Source organism: Rhipicephalus sanguineus, chromosome 10 (assembly GCF_013339695.2).
Source record: "Rhipicephalus sanguineus isolate Rsan-2018 chromosome 10, BIME_Rsan_1.4, whole genome shotgun sequence".
NCBI classification, from domain to species: Eukaryota; Metazoa; Arthropoda; class Arachnida; order Ixodida; family Ixodidae; genus Rhipicephalus; species Rhipicephalus sanguineus.
This window is the reverse complement of record NC_051185.1, coordinates 24,229,942-24,249,905: the sequence shown is the minus strand read 5'-3', so window position 1 is coordinate 24,249,905 and position 19,964 is coordinate 24,229,942. Positions and strand designations below refer to the sequence as shown.

The 19,964-nt window shown below is 44.7% G+C and overlaps 1 protein-coding gene across 1 annotated transcript in view; it reads left to right on the top strand.

The window, feature by feature from the left end:
* The window catches only part of LOC119406270 (transient receptor potential cation channel subfamily A member 1-like), a 110,378-nt gene that overhangs the window by 56,618 nt on the left and 33,796 nt on the right, over nt 1–19,964 (top strand). The window contains exons 6-10 of the mRNA XM_049419910.1: nt 6,637–6,734; nt 7,606–7,842; nt 9,874–10,074; nt 12,466–12,638; nt 13,460–13,624. Coding sequence (XP_049275867.1) covers nt 6,637–6,734; nt 7,606–7,842; nt 9,874–10,074; nt 12,466–12,638; nt 13,460–13,624 — 874 coding nt within the window. The remainder of the gene's footprint in view (nt 1–6,636; nt 6,735–7,605; nt 7,843–9,873; nt 10,075–12,465; nt 12,639–13,459; nt 13,625–19,964) is intronic.

Genomic DNA, 19,964 nt, shown 5'->3' with positions numbered 1-19,964 from the left:
CCTGCCGACTCGCGAATAATTAAAATGACGCACTTTCAACCGTGCGTCTGTGAACAAGCGCGCTTGCCGTGCAGCGCTATACTTTAATACACTAACAATGCCGTCAGTATTCGCGAGGTCATTGCACTTTGATGGTGTTTGTCGCAAAAAAAGCTTTTGAGTGCGCTGGACGTCATGAGCCAGTTGACACGGCGCGTGCGCTCTAAACAACGCTAATTGCTGCCCTGTCCAACGTCTATCCTGTCTTTCAATTGTCACAAGGACAGCGGGTTGATTAGCGTCTGGCTTGGAAGCAGCGATTGCACTTGTCGTAACGCTCGCGCAGTGAATTGGTACTTCATAAAAATCGCGGCCAAAAACTACCTTGACGGGAATGAGGTGCTACATGCTCTACCTAAATGAACTCGCGCTAATTGCCTAAGTAAATAAGTAATTATGAGTTTAGAGCAAGTAGCTTTCTTTGAGCGACCGGTCCGAATTAACTTAAACAGGGCTTCCACACAACAGCGTAGCCATAAGCAGATTGAAGAAACGAATAGCAGTACGCGTCTTCTTTTATGGCTGTCAGAGCGCGCCGCCTGCTTACGTCACGCCAGACGTCACAGCCCTTGCGCTTTCGCGCCCTGAAAACATATTGATAATAATTCTTGGGATTTTTCGTCTTAAAACCACATTATGATTATTAGAGACGCCGTAATGGAGTGCTCGGGAAATTTCTACCACTTGGCGCTCTTTAACCTGCACCTAAATCTAAGCACACGGGCCTCTAGCATTCTGCCTCCATCGAAATGCCGTCGCCGCGGCCGGGATTCGATCCTGCGACCTGTGGGTCAGCAGACGAGCACGCGCCTTGAAGAAGAGGCGGAGTTTCGCTTTACAAACTACAGTTCTCAGAAACGCACGTGAAAGACTTTGCATATTTTAACGAGCAATTACTAAAACAATGCACAATCCCTGTAGCAAAGTTTATGAAGGGCACAGGCAAAAGTCTGTACTCTCACGAAACACTCAATAAATTAAGAAAAACTTGAGTCTGGCCTAGTTGGTGCTTACTGTTTTATGACTCAATGAATTGCTTTGACATGCTCAATCGACTATATTGTTACTTCCTATTGTTCTCTCTCAGTGGCCAAGACATCGCCACTCGTTCTAAACGCAGAGGCTTGGTTGCCGTAGAGTTAATTCAGATTCGATTCAGTTTAATTCACTTGAAATCTCTTTAATATTGCATTCACATTAATTAACTCAAGCATTTGATCCACCCTTAATTCTCATTTCGTTCACTTGCATACCTTTAACATATTAATTCACTTTAATGCGCATTTGATTCCCCTTTAGTTGGCTTTAATTCCTCTTCGATTCCCCTAAATTAACCGTAGTTGACCTAATCCCTTCGGGTACCCCTACTACATACCGCTACCACATTAACGCATTTTCTTGGCTCTCTCTGCCGAATACACGAATTTCCAAGCGATTTATTGAATAAGCCATCAAATTGAAAATATCGAAGAGACAATTGGGATGTTGAGGAAGAGTTCTCCTATTTTAATATTCATTCGTTTTGAATAAACTTTGACAGTAATTTCGGCTTTGATATTGCATTTATTTATTTATTTATTTATTTATTTATTTATTTATTTATTTATTTATTTATTTATTTATTTATTTATTTATTTATTTATTTATTTATTTATTTATTTATTTATTTGATACGCGTACACAAATGCACAAGGACACAGAGGAAATAGGGAGAGAGCAGGCTGGCAACTGCCACCTAGAGCGGAGGAAAGATTTAAAAAAAGATAAAAAGAAAAAAAAAAGATCATAAAGAACAAAGGAAACATTTATTTCCAAGTTATGTATTGAATAGGCTATCCAAAAGGCAGTATTTCTAACTCTTTGCAGCTTGCTCGTTTTAACACTGCTTCTTCTAGAACTTACTTTGACAGGCATTGTTTACGCTAAAAAAAAAGCTACTCCAAACACTTTATTTTTTTACACTAATCCCGACCGAGCCAGTCAAGTTGATCTACCGCGCTTCTATAGCTGCCGCAGTTGGAAGTTCACGGGCACGAACCTTGTTCACTGCGTGCATCTTTGCAAGCGCGTATGTGCTTGGGCATGTGGCAATACCGCGTGACGCGATATAAATGAATCTATGCCTATTTAACGACGCTGTAAAAGCTACCCGGTGGTCGAAAACCATTTAGAAGCAGCATTTCGCGAGCGAAACGTATCCGGGAAATTTCGGGCGGCATGGTCAACTCGAAACGCGCTTTTTATGTTCACACACAGCAAACATTTTTCGCTTTGTTTTTTTTAATGTTAAACACCGGTATAGACCATTAACGGTTTGCGAGTAGGGTGTTTGAGCGCGTTTTCTTTGCTTCTTTTGTTCGCCTGAAATTGTGGGACAAGAGTAACGGCTTGATCCCGGGAATCTTTAGCTTCTGGCTCTGCACGCCTCATACTGATTCATGCTAAACTGATGGGGGCAGTTTTATGGGCACGACATTCGCGCGCCGACAGGCTTTATGACTAGCAGCATATCGGGGAAATCGATGAGTGGGAAACAAAAATAGTGGGAGTCATAACTCGGTAGCGCGTGATAAAATACTCGGAGATTATAAGCGTGTCGCGGCATTTGTGGGGGCGCTTATGAGGCCCCGGCACGCAAACACCGTATCTGTAAAATGTTTTGTTGTCTTCTTCGCTCGCTTCAGAGTTACTGCTTTGGAAAGCCATGCATGCGCACAGAATGAAACGCAAACGTATTCATTGCTTTTTTTTTGTAAGCTCACTGTACTGTTGCCCAGAAATAGCTTTTGAAAGAGTTGGTACCCAGTACAGCCTTACAGAAATAGGATTAAAGTGGAGGCATGGTATAACCAGTTAATTAGTACTTAATTATTCAGTTCATTATTTATTATATTTATCTTGTTTTACGTACCAGAACAACGATACAATTATGAGGCATATCGTAGTGAGAAGCTGAGGAATAAATATGACCATGTGCGGTCATTAAACGTGCACCTTAACATAACCCCATGGCTGTTCTTGAATGTCGCCCCCATCGAAATGCGGCAGCCGGGGCTGGGTATCGAACCAGCGTCTTAAAGCTTAGCAGCGTCAGACGCCCATAGAGAAAGTACAAAAATCAGTAAAACAAGGTTAAAAAGCTTGGAGGACGCTTGAGCTTCGCCTTCAAGAGTATAACGCGATAGCGTCAACGAGCCTTCTCAAGTGCTAGCCTAGCTTCGGTTCTCGGTGCATGCCTCAACCGTGCCGTAAGGAAACGAATGACTGTGCGCATAGCATTGGCCGTTTCAAAGTATCCTGGAATGCCTACTGCAAGTACAGTTGCTAATTGCCCACTACGCCATAATTCTTCCTTTGCTAATCAGCGAAGGGCCCACTACGCGTCCCTAAGGCAAAACGCGAACCTACGCAGCTGCTAACTTTGTTGATGCTTTTGCTGCTGATGATGATTAAGTATGTCTGAGAGCTTTGTAATGGGCGGGCCTTTAAAACACCCCCTCTTTCTGCAAGTCGCATGTTTTGACGCCTGGCGCGATTCTATGCTTCTGCCACGCAATACTACATGCGTTAAAGACGCGCCTTCCATTACATAACATTCATATTGTGTTTTTTTTTTTTTTCTGAAGCACTTCTAAGGAACAGCGGGGCCTTGTGTTAAGAAACCGGTAATAAAGAAAAACAAATAGCGGGGCTCTGTGGTAGAACACCTGCTTGCAACGCAGACTGCCTGGGTTCGATTCTTACTCGAACCTATGGTTTTTATTACTTATTTTGTTTGCACCTTTCTCGATTTTTGGGTCACGAACAAGATGATGATTTCTCACTCACAACCAACGACGCCGACACCGGAATTTCTGCGAAACGAGCTCTTTAACGATATCGCGCTAACATTCGTTAGCGTGTCGGTTTTCGTGGTTAGGGCTTAGATCGAGAAAGAAAGAAAGAAAGAAAGAAAGAAAGAAAGAAAGAAAGAAAGAAAGAAAGAAAGAAAGAAAGAAAGAAAGAAAGAAAGAAAGAAAGAAAGAAAGAAAGAAAGAAAGAAAGAAAGAAAGAAAGAAAGAAAGCGGGTAAGCCAGGGTAGTTAAAAAAAGACGTTTTCGGTTTGCTACCCTGCACTTAAGGAGGGAGAAAAGGGGAGTAATAGATGTAAGACATAAGAAAAACAAAGAAACGTAAGAGAAAACGACAAAGGGTTAGTGAACGTGAACACAAAGAACACATGTTAAGAATTCGGAAGCGTTCGTAAAGTCCAGTCGACCTTAGGACGAACAATAGAGATCTTGCGGCCCTGCACATGTAGGAAGGAATACGTAGGATGAGGTCAGTACGTGTACCTCACCTTTCGAGTGCCGCTTTTCATCGAAGCGTCGAGATTGGAAAGCTGCTCAGTGACATGGAAAATGTGCAGTTTTCTCCTGACAGCAGCAATACTTTAGTGCCTAGAGGACTCATCCAACTATTAGCCCTCCAAATTTCGTTTTTGTTGATCAGCTACAAAGCCCTGACAAATATACGCCACAATAGTCACCTCGATGCGAAAGCATTTAGTCTTTCAAGCTATACGGGCAGCTTCGAGCTACCGCACGCGCAGTTACCGAGATCTAAGTTCCATCGCACTCCACGCCGTGCCAGGCATCGCTATAAGTCCAGCTTTCTTGGACGGGGGTGGTAGTTCGGGATATTGGATTGCACATAATAGATAAAAACCGGATGAACACGCAGGAAGTGACGTATAAGCGCTGACATTAGGCTGGTTTAATTTTCAGAGGCGCACAACTCGTAGCCCCGAAAATTATTTAAAAAAAAGAACACAGGTTCACAGCATGCGCCGAAATTGGCTTTTTTTATGAGCAAGAAAATTGAAGGGGTACCTACACAATGATCACCATATTTGTCTATCAGGTGAGCTTCCATAATCTCTCTTGTAATTTGTGCCCGGCCTCTGTACGCAATACGCGACTGTTTAAACATTTTAACACACCCGCATTGTGAACAGTGATGAACTAAATTGCCTCGCTCGTATTTTACGGCGTTGTATTTGTGCTCAGATGGTCAAGAATTGAGGTACGTACCGGTCACAAATACAGAAATACAACGTAGAAAATGAGCAAGGCAAGTAGGCTGATCGCTGTTTTTGATGCGGGTGCGTTCCGATGTTCGACAAGTCGTGTGTTGTAACCAGGGGCCGGGAACAGATTACAAAAGAGATTATACTGCTCCCTCCCAGGGATGGATGCAGATGTGTACCACCTCATATGGACATGCCCAGGCTTGCGATCGGAACGCGCCCTTCTCCTGCTGCAACCCGGCCTTCGCTACAGTGTTGCTACCAGCAGTGACCACTAGCTGGATACATAACACATTACCCAAGACACTGCTTCAGTTAATACACAACACAGGCCTCACAGCGCAAACTAATGCACATACACACACCAATAATTATGCTGGCAAACCTTTATCGCACACACATACACACACAAACAAAAAGATATTATGAAAGCAGACCTGAGGGACAAACTTCGTGATCAGTGGTGTGTAAGCAGTCCCTTTATTCTCTCGTATTGACATTGAAAATAAATTTCGGTGCATGCTCTTATTCCGTGTTGCTCGCGATGGCGGTGCTATAAATAGTGCGCTTCTAGGAAAAAATAAACCAGCTGGAAGTGGGTGCTCGTCTGTTACTCGTTACGAGTTCGTCCGTTGTTCATGCGTCGTTCAGACGATTCTCTCGCGAGGCGACAACCAGATAACATGCATTCTTCACAAAGGTGAGCGCGGCTACTGAACGTTTCGGACACGTCACATGCATAATAGTTTCCACTATGGCTAGTCCGACTGCCGCCTCAGAGCTCAAAAGCGCGTAGCTATGCTTATTGCATCCAGTCACTTGTCATCCTGGAGATTTTTTTTTAACCGTCGTCGTTACGGTCGTCAAGTCACGATGGTTACGGCCGTCGTTGCTAAGATCACTCTCCAGCCTTACTATCTCGCATTAGCTTCAGCCTTTACTATCTTGACGAATAATAGCTAAGCTTCGCCCACTACGTCGCCCCCGGATGTCCAAGTTATGACTCTCCGTCAACGTGTAGTTGTTAGTCGTTCGCGCTAACGACTCGTCTGACCACTATAACCAGACGTGTGCGCCTTACAGTCTGTGCACGTCTCCTCACAGCAGGTGTACTTTGAGTGGGACGGGTACTCTCCTTGTATTTTGTAAGCTACGGCACGCAGTGCCACAGATTCCCGCGATGATGCCGCTTGCACTGGAGCGCAGCTATCTTTCTGTTCACACACGCGTGCAATGCGGAATTCGCTTGCTATCCTTACCTAACGACGCTCTAGATTTTTTCTAAGTGGCGAAGTTTAGCCTAATCTTACAACATATTTTCCAAAAACGTCATTATCATGGCAGAAGAAGGAACGTTGCTATTGCTTAAGAGGTCTAAACTTTTTTCCTTTATTTTCATTGAAACAACACACAAAAAGGAAGGTTTTAGTGTCCCTGCATCAACCTGCCATACTGTTTGTCTATAAAAGTGAACTGAGACCGCGTGATTACTGTGTTAATTATTCCTCGTGTGGCTTAATTCTCTGCAGGCGAGTCCAGTGGCTACTCTAGAGCTGAGATGATGAAACTCTACGACGCTGATGGAAACGTGCCTCTCCACTCCGCCGTCCATGCCGGAGACATAAAAGTGCGTATACGACACTCAGGAAAAAAGGAATTTTCTATATTGATCAATAATATACCATTGCGTTTTTGTTGTGTTTGTTGTTCACCGAAGGAAAGATTCTGTATTACGCAAGAAAGGTACTGCCTTAGGAGATCAACTAGCTTCAACTATGTTTCGTCTTGGTAGTCAACCAAGGACGTAGTTTGTCGACCTCAAAGCAATGCCTTTGCCTATCGTTTCTTTCACCAACGCCTCCTCTATAGAGGAGGCGTTGCTCTCAATCACGCTAATTGAAAAATAGCACCACCGAAACACTCCGTATAGATGGAAAAACCAGTGATGCTAACACGTGAGGCTCCGGTGTTTATCACGAGCTTGGATCAGTCCAAGTGCCTTCTGTTGTAGCTTTTGATTTCTTATCAAAACATCAAAGAGATGCGCGCTTCAAGCTGTGCGTTTGGGGATGTTAGTTAAAGCATGTTAAGAAAACCTAAGTGATTTAATGGGGGATGGTTCATGCTCCGGTGGGATATCATCCCCAGCTCTATATATGTAGACAAAACCTAAAAAGGAGCTATAGTGCAAGCGAGGAGACCATTCGAGGTAGTGTATGCTAGCATTGCTTCTTCATTATATTTCTGCGCACTCACGGAATCACCGACCGCCACATTATTGCGCCTCCTAGCTATATACAACTCGCCGTAAACGTTACACCTTATCATTTGTACGTTATTGCGTTTACGTGTACATTTCACAAACGAGTAGCACAGCTAAGTTCGCGAAAAACATAAGCAACACAACACACTGGAGAAGACAAACGAAACCGAGCCCGTCAGCAGTAGAGCGCTTACTGAACTTTAACGCGTGTGCTTCGACTTGAATGGAATCGCAGGCGGTTCAGCTGTGCCTGGAGAGCGGCGCGTTGATCAGCACCCAGCAGCACGACCTGTCGACGCCCGTGCACCTGGCATGCGCCCAGGGCGCCATGGACATCGTGCGGCTGATGTTTTCGCGACAGCCCGATCAGCGGGTGCACTGCCTCACCTGCAGCGACGCCCAACAGATGACGCCACTGCACTGTGCCGCCATGTTCGACCACGTTGAACTTGTCGAATACCTCGTCTCCGAGGTACGATAAATCTCTTTTTTTCTTCGTTTTTTTTCCCTCTACTAATGTTCATTTTTCTTTGTTCCCTTTAAAGGGGTCTTGCAACTTTATATTGAAAATGGTCTGAAAATGCTGCCAATTGGTGTTCGAGGCTCCTGAGAACCTGTGAACCAAGCATGATAGCGCAGCACGCGGCATGAAAAATACAATTAACTTTCAAACTCAGCTAGAAATTGCTCGCTCTTCGCTAATGAAATTATGTGATATTCCCAAAGTCACTGCTTCACATACCCAAGGGCACATGGAAACGGCCATTGGCTGATTCGAGCGCCGTGCACTGCACAGTTGCCGCGGCCACCGCGGTGTGCCGCGCTCTACTGTTTACAATCGTGACTAAGAATGATTGCCATAAGGTCGATGTTTGGGCCAACTGGTACATAAAGCTAAGCCATGAACCAGTCAAGAAGACAAAGGAAAAGGGGTAGAAGTCATACACACAACGACTGTGCGTCTTTGTGGGATTCGTTGGGGGTGTCACTCTTCTCCATTGTCCGTCGTCTTCTTGACTGGTTTATGCTTTAGCGTTAACTGAGAATAAGCCACGCATTGAAAGAAAACAAGAAAATAAAGGGTTCAAGGTCACGACGCGCGCCGAAACACGGGCGTACCGTTCCGCCCCCTTGTCATTCTTCCCTGCCCCCTCCCCCACCCTCTTTTCCATCCACTCCCCCAGTGCTGCTTTCAGCGCGCTCTCTGGGACGAAAGGAAAAAGCGCTAAGAGCGTGCGACGAGTTGCTGTAACTCCGTACTTGAGGGATTCTAAAGATGTTTACGGCAGTCGATTTGCGAGACAATAAACTCAGATAGTGATCGACGCCGTTCTATCATTACTTCAAGAAGTGCTCAGGGCCCGTTCAAGGCCGCCGCGGTGGTATAGTGATTACGGACCTACGGTGCTCGGCTACTGAACCCGAAAGTCGCGTGCTCGATCCCGGCCGCGGCGGTCGCATTTCGATGGAGGTGACAGTGTCAAGCTCTATACAACCACGTTGCTGGGGTCCGATAGCGCTGTCGCACAAACCGCACCTTGGCAGGTTTGATTAATGGGCCCGGATAGCGATAGTCACGTTTATTACATAAGCCGGCTGCCCTGATAAACAGGCTTTTCAGCCTGTCCACGATAGTTATGGTTCTCAGTGGCACGCTCGCCATATGGCGCGGCCATGTTTCGCCGCAGACGTCACAATGACGTCATGAAGAAGTCGTGCACGTCCAATCTCTGCGTATTAAAACAGATGGCGCTGATGTAAATTCTAAGAAGGATTATTGTGAGGCGCAATAACTCCACGAGAGTTTCGTGTAATGCTAATGCGGCAGGCTTATCAGTTTAACAAGAGCATATAAGCTTCGAACGATGTATGTAAAGAGCTTAACTACGGTTCCTGACAGGCTGACTCATGATTTGGAAGGCACCGTGAGTGTCATATCAGGATATCCATATAGGTAAAGGACACAGCTAAGACAGATTTTTCAAATAGTATGAATATTTGCCGCTACTAATTCTATCGCGACCTCGTGGCGGTATTTCCATGAAGGGCGAAATTTTATGCCATGAATTGCTCCTTCTACACTGGCAGCTGAACAGTCCTCTTTAACATATTCCATGAGATAACTCTACGGGTAACACATGACCTCCAACATGGGTCATAGCCGAATCTCAGAGGTCATCGCTTATACAATTTAAGCACGTGGATTTCTCGTGCTTAAAGCATGGAGAAGGAAGGCCAACAGAACTCTTAAGCTAAAGTACAAAAATTTGGGTGAGTTAGTAAGAATAGAATATGAAAAGATTTTTTTCAGTGCGCTCACAAAGAGCAAAGACGCTAGGAAAGCGCTAGTTTGTCTTCTTTCCTCACGTCTTTGTTTCTTCTGTGTCCGCTGAAAAACTTCCCATAAAGAACTCTTTAGGTCCCATATGTGACCTACGATATCTGTCGACGACTAATCTCGGAGCTCCTGGTTTCTAACAGTTATGCGCTTGCTCTCGCATAGGGTGCCAGCATGAACGCCACAGACAAGGAAGGGCGGACGGTTATCCTGCTGGCGGCTGCGCGCGGTGCCTGGAAGACGGTGACGGCGCTGCTGAGGCTGGACGCCGACCTGAGCGTCAAGGACAACCTGCGCCGTAACCTGCTGCACCACATCGTGCTCAGCGGAGGACTCCTGGACGACTTCCACGCGGAGATCAACGAGGTACGGTGACCCATTAGGCGTTAACGTTGATAGGTAAACATCTAATTATACGGATGAAACCTAAAATGCGGGCAAGAAATGTACTATATAGTGACGCCGGCCCCTATCGCAACTAAAAGACTTTGCGGCGTACCAGGAACGGTCCCAAGAGATTATGACAGTAGACATACAGCGCTACTCCATTTCTATAAGCGCTGAAAGTCTACTGTTGTAAAGCTCAACCTCTCTACAGCAAGCCAGTTATTAGAGAACAGAAGAGGACGCACTTACAGTGCGAGGACAGAAAGACTAGAAAGAATACTACACACTGCGCTGCCCTACAACATAGTTTATTGTTACGGCTGCTTCACGTGCTTATATACACCAGGGTGCGTGTGCAGAAGAAAGGGCTGGAAAATATAATAGGAAAAAAAAAGGAATGAAAGAATAAAAGAAGGCGTTCATGCAGCACACATGAGCAAAGGTAAGTACTTTCAAACTGGGAAAAGAAAAGAACGCAAAAAACTATTATGACCCGTCCAGAAAGGTAATTTCACTAGGAGTAAGAGGGCTGCTAATAAAGTTTCGCCGACCAACCAACCAGCCAACCAACCAAGAGCTATGGAGGGAAGCTGACGCAAGCACTAGGCAGTTTCCTGATGTGATCGACTTCAACGATTTCGCGCGTGAGCTGAAAACGAATCCTCGTCACTTGTTTTTGTGTCCTCGCTTTGTAAGTCTACCGTCATGGATTTCCAACAAGTCCAAGGCACCACCCTTTTCCCAAGAGATTATGCTGTCATTTACTGCTATTATTGTTGTGAAACAAAAAAAAACAAGAAAAATACAGGCTGCAGACTGTTAAACCAAGCGCATTCGTGTGAAGATTCCCGGCCATGGCGGCCGCATTTCGATGAGTGCGAAATGCACGAACACCCACGTACTTAAATTTAGGCGCACGTTAAGGAACCCCAAGTGGTGAAAATTAATACTGAGTCCGCCACTACGTCGGACCTCATAATTATATCGTCGTTCAGGCATCTAAAACCCAGAATTTATTGTTAAAGTCAGTGGCATCTTGAAAATGAGCTTCAGTGAGGTTACCCAGTGTCTTTATAACATACAGCATCACCTTACCCGAGAAATGGCAGCGTTAAATCCACACACGCTTTCAATGGGCCGGCGAACGCGTGTGAAGTGTCGATTATACACGTGCACTGCTTATGCCACGTGTCCTACGGACGCGAATGCTTCTCGGGAACGAGTTTACCAAAGCCGCAGAATCCAATCACGCCTTGACGACATTTAGTTGTCAAGTATTGGACGAGGAAACGGAAGCGAATATTCGATGCACGTGTGCGTATGCATACATTCATTCGCTGCGATCACCCGTTTTGTCCAGCAGCATCTGCAGCAAGAGACGCGACAGAGAGTACAAGGACCTGACAAGCCCAGACCGTGGGGCCAAGGCCGTCCCGCCTCTCTCTCTCTCTCTTTGTGAATTGTGCTGGACAGCCGTTTCCTAACCCCGAGACAATCGATCGGCGCGCTAGCAACAAAAGGGTTTCGTATTGGAGATTTACAAAAGGGATGAGTATTGCCCTGGATATAGGAAAACCCAGCGAGTTGATTGTTTCGCGTTACGAACGGAGCCGCACGGAGGATTGTCCGTAGCAGCGAGCCTTCACTCGGATGACCCTTGATCACAAGAGGCTTCATCTCGCTCGTGTTCGGAGGAGACCATCGGTGCCGGAGCAAGCGTACGCTGCAATCATGGCAACGTGTCTAGATCTATAAAGCCTTGCTAATTCGTGGAAGCAAAGATCCACATTAAATGTAGCAAAAAACATTCACAAAGAGATCAGGTGAAAAAACAGGAGATAATACAGACCATCGAGGTCACCGACACAATCACTATATCGGCAACAGTCATCCAGAGTTGAGGATCAAGCCATCGGTTTAGAAGCCCAAGCTCTTCTATCATTGCTTCTGTTTATAAAATTTAAGAGACACTGCAAAACCATACGAGGAGCATAAAGCATCCAATGCCTCCGATCCCGGAGGCAGTGCAAAACTACCTTAAGTGCAGAAAGCTTTCAGAGGGGGCAGGAAGGGTTGAGGAGGGACCAATGCAATCAACTGAGAAAAACAAAAAATATATACGTGGCTTTCACCTTCGAGTCGTTTTTGGCAAACGGATAAGGGAACGCGAGACTTTTCTTTAACCCCCATTTTCTCCATGCACAGTCAGAGCAGCTAACCGGATATTGCGATGTCTTTATTCTTTCTGCCTTTATTGCTCTGTCACTTTCCTTGACTCCTTCGAAATAGGTTTTAAATTTTTATTTGAACCTAGTAGTACTGAGGATGTTGTTGACAAAACTTTTTTCTCACCTTGCCGATCGTTTTCAGCGGCTCAAAGACTTTGCCGAGCTGCTCAACGAGCGAGACATCCAGGGCTGCACGGCGATGCACTACGCTTCGCGAAATGGCCAGCTGAAGACCATCGAGAGTCTACTTCACTTCGGCGCCATCGTGAACCTCAAGAACAACGACAATCAGTCGCCGCTGCACTTCGCCGCAAGGTGAGCAAGTTTAGGTGTAGCCGCGGTGAAAAGCAGATTGTCACGCATGTCGTATTCCTCTTGAATGGTATTCCTTTTGAAGCAAGCATACCCGGGCATTTGAAGCTACGCCGAGTGCTACAGAATATCACAGTGTTAACAACCTACCTGCTGCAACTTTTCGACAATGTGAACGAAGTCTCAAACGTCACTGTAACTTGCTATCTAAATATGATAGGCTGGAACCGCCAATGCCTGAGGAGCGAGACTTCGAAGGATATCTCTCTTTCAACGGTCCCTGAGCATTCACGGGTGACACAAGAGTTAAGCTGTTCAAGTAGCAATGAAAGCTTGACAACCAGTTTGTCAACCTGATAAGTGTCCCCATAAGTTCCGGCAAATTCAAAGAACAGATCAAATCCAGGTAACATGCCTCAGAACGCGAAAGAACGCACTGGCATGTACGAGCACTCCAAATGAAAAAGGGAAAAAGGGATTAAACTTATCTGCTTGGCAAGTTCGCTCATGATTCAAGCTCAAACATGTCACATCGGACAAGTGGTAAAACTTGTCTCGTCCTTAATATCTGTGTTGAATTCTTTTTCCACTTCCTAAGCTGTGAAAACGTGTGTGTATATAAGGAGGGGCAGAAGAGTGGGTCTCTTGACAATAGAATGCTTGTGAGCGTACATGTTAGTATGCTGTTTCTTCTTGGGTGTCAACTTGCAAGATGAATTGTCACAAGTACCATCTACAAGCTCCTCTAGATGACGTGTGATCTGGCGTTTTCGGTGCTGATAGCCAACACGGCCATCAATCCATCATTCTGTTCTGCGCCATAGGTACGGTCGTTACAACACGGTGCGCCACCTGCTGGAAAGCAAGAAAGGTCACCTGATCATCAACGAGATGGACGGCGAAGGCAAGACGCCGCTGCACATCGCCTCGCAGAACGGACACACCAGGGTGGTTCACCTACTGCTGGTCAAAGGCGCACTGCTTCACAGGTTAGGGGCGAAAACTACGGACAATTCTTAAGGGTTTTTACCATAGCTGTTCCTTGTATCAACAGGTATGATGAAACGTTTATCAACATAACCATGATCATAATCATTAGAGCCATCACCATGTCTTAGAAACGCCTTAAAAGCGACTGCCTTAACAGACAAGGAAGAAAGAAGTAATTTGTAATAAATTTAGGTTTCTTATCGCTGTAACTAATTAGGTAGTTATTGACATACTGCATTAGTCATCTTCTCTAAGGCGTGCTGCATTGCAGCGAAGCGGTATTCAAGAAAGAAGGAAGCCGTGGTCTGCGAAACTAGCAAAACTTATTTTCATGTAAACTCAACTGATACTCAGAATATTCAGATGTGTCAACTCGACCAGCTGGTATTAACTATTATGAAGTTCTTTGTTCTTATTTTTTATGAAATATTTAAGGAAGGCATGTTTCAGGACTAAACGCTCAAGTATACTGTAGGAATGTTGTTGTGTCGAGAACTTTGCAGTAACTCATAAAACAAAAAAGTTGTTCGATTTATTACATAAATCTTCCCGAAATCTCGCCCAAATCTGATCCAAATCTGACCCCAAAAGAAAACAGCTAGCGATTATAAAAGACAAAGTACCATCAAGGTACGACACTAAAACGGATCAATATAAAAACCGTACATTTGAAAAAACATACAAGCACACTATAAAAATTACACTAACGGTCCCCGGCCCTGCGACTCGACATCTTAACCGCTCTCTTAGATGTCCCTCGCGGGAGGGTTTTCAAACTGTTAGAGGGCCTAGTCGACAATTTTCTAAAATGATATTTTCACCCAAGTGAGGCAAGGCAAACTTGCACTTCCCATTTGAACGTCGCAATGCATCCAACGCTGTGCAGCAGCAGAGCGCCGCACAGTGGGAGCAAATGTTAAATCGCTATGATATTATGTTATTTTTGCTTTTTCTACAAGCGACATGTATTCAATATTGCGAGCTGAGCAGTAACAATAGCAAGAAATTGTCAGGCTTAAGTATCTGATTCGGGCTGTAAGAACCGAGGCTGTTCCAAGTAAGTTTCCTATAGGACTAAATTGAAACAGGGTGATTAAACAGAGGAATCGCAGAGAAATAAGCCGATTAAAGAAAGGAACCACACAAGAACAAGCATCGCAGGCTGAGGATTTTTCCCTCAAAAGTCTGCAGAAACATATAAAGCAGAACTATCATAGACAGCTTATAACGTCTTTGTAATAAACAAATCGACGACCAAGTGAAGCTGTCAGTGACAGGATCACTGTTAAATTTCCTGGCGTTAGGCTTAAGACTATAGCTGATAACGCATTCCTAAGACTGTTGCGTAAACTCCTCAGGGTGTTGCGTCCGCTATGTTCTTCGTAACAGCCCGGCTTCTTACACATTGTCTCTTTTTTTTCGTTCGTATTGTTTCCAAAAGCCGATAGATACTGCAGCTGATAAAAGAAGACACGATGCATTTAACCCATCTGCAGCTGAAATATTGCTGCAGAAAAAAGAAAGGTTTTTTTTTTCTTTTTCTTTTTTTTTCTTTTTTTTTTTTTTTGCGCAGTAGGCAGGAATTTCGTTCCGAGACGACAACTGCAATGCCCAACGGGATATTAAGAACGCGATTATAACAACCCAACCTAGTCTCGGTACGGATTCTTTTTCACTAAATGAGAGCTCATGTTTTATTCGAACATCTCCAGTACATTATAGGCGCTACGTCGCGAATCTCATTCCTCGCCACTTCGCAACCGTGCGCCGTCTTTGCAGCTTTCATAACGATGCGCTGCAGCCGAGTTTGTTCCTATTCCGTATTACGCAACACAACTGCAGTTAGAACGCATACCCCTAACCACAGAATTGGCGCATTTTGAATATCGAGCTTATTCAAAGTGTATCGAATCGCAATAGTTGAAAGAAATGTCTTTAAAAAATAAACTAGAAAAAAAAATACTAGACCAGCCTGGCAAGACTTCTGTGCGCACGCTTATCGCAAACTGCACTGTGACATCGCGTACGCCTCTGGAACTCTTTACGCTGGAATAACGTCGGAATCCACTTCAGTGCGTGGTGCAATTATCCCGCGTTTTCTCGGCATGTTTTGTATGTGCACAGAACTGCAAGGAAACTCAATGTGCTCTTTCTTGAGCCAACACTGCTCTGAATTCTCTGACATAACGATATTCTGTATTCCTTGCTTCAAAATATTACTATTCTCCTAACTATTATGCCGGAAGGAGTAGGAGTAGCCGTCGAGATTGCTGGACGACTTAATTGATGCATTTTATTTTCAGTGTGAACAAAGCAGGAATATATCATCGGGCGTTTTAATATATATCGGCGCGTATGTCTCTTTCAGTGAGAGGCAAGAATCCAACTCAGTCAAAACGCCCATGCACATGCTGAGAGAGGGTTACTAGTCAACTCACCGAGACAGAAATTGTTAATACCTGCATGAACGCCTTCGTATCGGCCTTAATTATAGTGTTAAATTCAGGACTGCACAAGGTGTAGAGTTATTTTGAATTCAAGCCAGCCGTTTTTCTAGACCCACTTAAAACTTCTAATACTAAATGTTTTCGAGCCATACTTCTATATAAATGTACACTGCTGTTTGCCAGTATAAAAAAATTCGATGACTACGCGGAGAAACCTTTTTCTTTTTCTTTTAATTTTATTTCCTTGGAAAATGTTAACGTGAGCTGTTTCTCCGATGGCTTCTCAATGTGAACTTATCGACAACCGAGAAGAAATATCGGCAGCTAAACGAGAGGAAACTATGTGTCGAGCACTCTTCTTCTTCTTTTTTATTTTTTTCTCAACTTGTGGGCTTCGAGCGCTACTGCAAGAACCTAGTTGACGCGGCTCGGAGTTCACGCAGCAATCTTAGGAGTAAGTTATCGGCTGTCGTTAAGTCCCATCGCCAGGAAATTGCACAGTGAGCCTGTCACCGGCCGTTTCACTTGGTCGTCACGTTGTGTATGACGACAAAGACTTCATAAGATGTCTGTTGTATTTTTGCTTTCACGCCTTCGTGCTGTCTTTTGTTGGAAAAAATCCTCAGCATGCGATGCTTGTCACTCGTTGCGTCCTTTGTTCAATTGCCGTGTTTCAATTTAGTCCTGTAGAAAACTTACACTTTATGATTGCACCAATCCTATCACAGATTTCCGAAACACAAAGAAAAAGTTTGCTTCCAACATTTAGTGTCTTAAAAGTCCAAGGAGTTTTAGGCTGTAGACTCAATCCTTAGTCCTTAATTTCCTTCCAAATTGCTTTATTTTTATATACCTATTTTTTTATATACCTATAATCTTATTTATCTATCCATAACTTTTTCAAATCCTCACTAATTTCTATTGTTTTTAATCGAGAAAATATACCTTATTTTTTTGAAGAATTTTTTTTTAAACGAACTACCCGGTTTTCGGTCAATCCCCTTGTGTGGGTGTGCGCACAAGTTCAAGGACCTATTGTACTCCATTCTACATAAAGAAATGCAGTAGCCGAGGATTTATATACATCAATTTCTTCATATAAAGCGAATCATGACAGAAAAGAACCGAGTATGATAGAAGGTGTCCCGCTATGTTTAACGTTAATAAGGCCTAACCTTTTTTTGCTAGTTCTAAGCAAAGTGCTCAGCTCTCTCTCATACGATGAGCATTATTATACATCACGCGGTGTTGGATTATAGTGGAGGATCATGCCACACTAACATTTGTAGTGGTGGTGCCAAAATATAGATCGCTCAGGCATTTCAGGCCTCCGTCTCTATTACGAACACTAAATGTACTAAACCTGTCTTTAATTTCATGGGCAATGTTGTAACGTAGGCCGAAGCGGTGGTACAGTGTGTACGGTGCTCGGCTGCGGATCCGAAGGTGGTGGGTTCGATCCCGGCCGCGGCGGTTGCATTTCGACGGAGGCGAAAGACTAGAAGCCCGTATACTGTGCGTTAAAGAACACCAGATGGTCGAAATTTCCGGAGCCCTCTACAATGGCGTGCCTCATTATCGTATCGTGGTTTTAACACGTAAACCCCTGCGGTTGTGATTATTGTTATTTTATTGTAACCGCTGACCGCAAAGCACAACGCTCTTTGTTGTCACAATATGCCCACTCATGCGGATTTGGAAGCGGCGACACTTCTTAGTGCAGAAAAAGTGAGGAATCATTTGTTTCAGTACACGAAGCAGTCGTAGCAAAGAACGACAGTAATGGCGTCTACACCTTTATCTATACTGCTTTTATCGCATGCTCGCAGCCAGGGTTCGCTGTATCGTAACTGTGACGTAACGAAATCCGAAGTTTTTCTGCAGACCGCGTCGATATCCGATTGCTTGGTTTAGAGATTACGCATGCCTGCTGTAAATGCGGGTGCTAGCATAAACAGATCTGCTCTATAACAAGACGACCGTGCACACGGGACAAAGCAGGAACGACCAATAGAAAGAACTGCGGTTTACATTTGAAAACTACGAAAAACCGTGTGAATATGTTTAGCGGCCAAGAAATAGCCGTTGCTTGGCAACCTTTTCTCGACATCACATCCGCTTATGAGCTAAACGAAGCTCATTGTGTACGCTACATACCGTTCCGCCTCCCCTTTCCACTTTCCTCTCCCAGCGACTGCAAACGGAGAACGCCCATTACTGACGCACTCTGTGCTCTTCGCCGAAGGTATTAGCTTTCACGAGACAACGCTCGTATTTATCGCGTTGCCGATTCGGTGACGTCATTTCGTTTTCCTAAATCACTGGTTCTCGTATTACTGCTCAAATTACTCTATGTAGTAGGTGTAACAGGAGGAAGTGAAAGGTCTGCACCGATTAAATACCAAATCCGGGAATTAAGCCTTTTTTTTTATTGTAATACTGCTGACTTTCTTTTATGTGCGCAACGCGTATTGGTTCGGATTTTGAAGTGATGGAAACCATGCTACGTGGAAAGCTATTTTAGCCTACAAAAAACCTAAACAGTATGACACTGGTAAAAAACAGGTCACTGACCAATGTCAAAAAACAAAATGACGTTTCGGGTTCGTACGGATCCCTTGTTCACATTTGAATGACGGTAGGGCAGCAGGTTCTTAGGCAGCGTTGAGCGCATGACGCAAAGTCCGGGAGTACACGTGGTTTAGTGTGCCAGATGATCTTTTTATTGTACTACTTGTTGTCTGAATTATTAGTGATTCGAGATTGAGCCTCGTCGTCCAATTCTTCTCCGTGGCCATGATGCGCGCGTTGTCCCAGCTTATCTCGTGGCCCGTCTTCTCGGAATGCTCTGCGAGTGCATTTGTCACTGTGTGGCCCTTGGCGACGTCATTCTTGTGCTGCTTCAAACGCTTGCAGAAATTTCTGCTTTCGCCAATGTACACCGATTCGTAGTCGGCGCATGGGATCTTGTGGGCCACACCAGGAAAACGTTGCCGAAAGAGAGAATCCTTCGCATTTAGCAAGTCACCCTTAAGCTTGCTTGCTGGCACATGCGCGATCTGGACACCACGTTTTCTAAACACGCGAGCTAGGGCTTCGCTTACACCTTGAATGTACGGAATCGCTGCGCGCTGGCGTGTTGACGCTGTATTATCAATGGCTTGACTGTTTTGCTGCTGGTTATGCACGATGAACTTAGTTGCCTTCTTAATAAAATGTTTAGGATATCCATTCCTGATGAGGCCATTTTCAATGGTCTGGAGCTCCTCCTGCAGGCTTCTTGCATCGGAACAGGTGCGAATGGCTCGTTGAACTAACGAACGAACCACTGAGCGTTTGTGGGCTACCGGATGAACTGACTCGTAGTCAAGGTATCTACCGGAGTGAGTTGGCTTTCGGTACACGGCGAAGGCGATGCCTGTGGGAGCACGCTTTACAAGTGCGTCCAAGAAAGGGAGGCAACCGTCTTTCTCTTCTTCCACCGTGAACTTGATGGAAGGCTCGATGCCATTTAGGCAGTCAAGGAAAGGTTGCACGTCCTTCTTCTCGATAACGCAGAAGCAGTCGTCGACGTATCTCACAAAGACCTTGGGTCTCGGCTGAAATGATTCCAACGCCTTGTTTTCAATTGCTTCCATTGTTACATTTGCGGTCGTGACTGCCTTTACCTGACCAGACGGTATTCCGTCGAACTCTCGACTAAGTATGACACTCTGAGAAAAAAAAAGCTAATAACTGGGACACCTTTATTTCTGTTTGAATAAATTCCATTTGTAACCATTTGCAAATTCCGTTTGTGAGTGTTAAGTTACTCTCGTTATTACGCGATTATGTTTCTGTAACTAAGTACTGATAATGGTATGGGCTATCAACTAGGCAAACTTTTATCCAA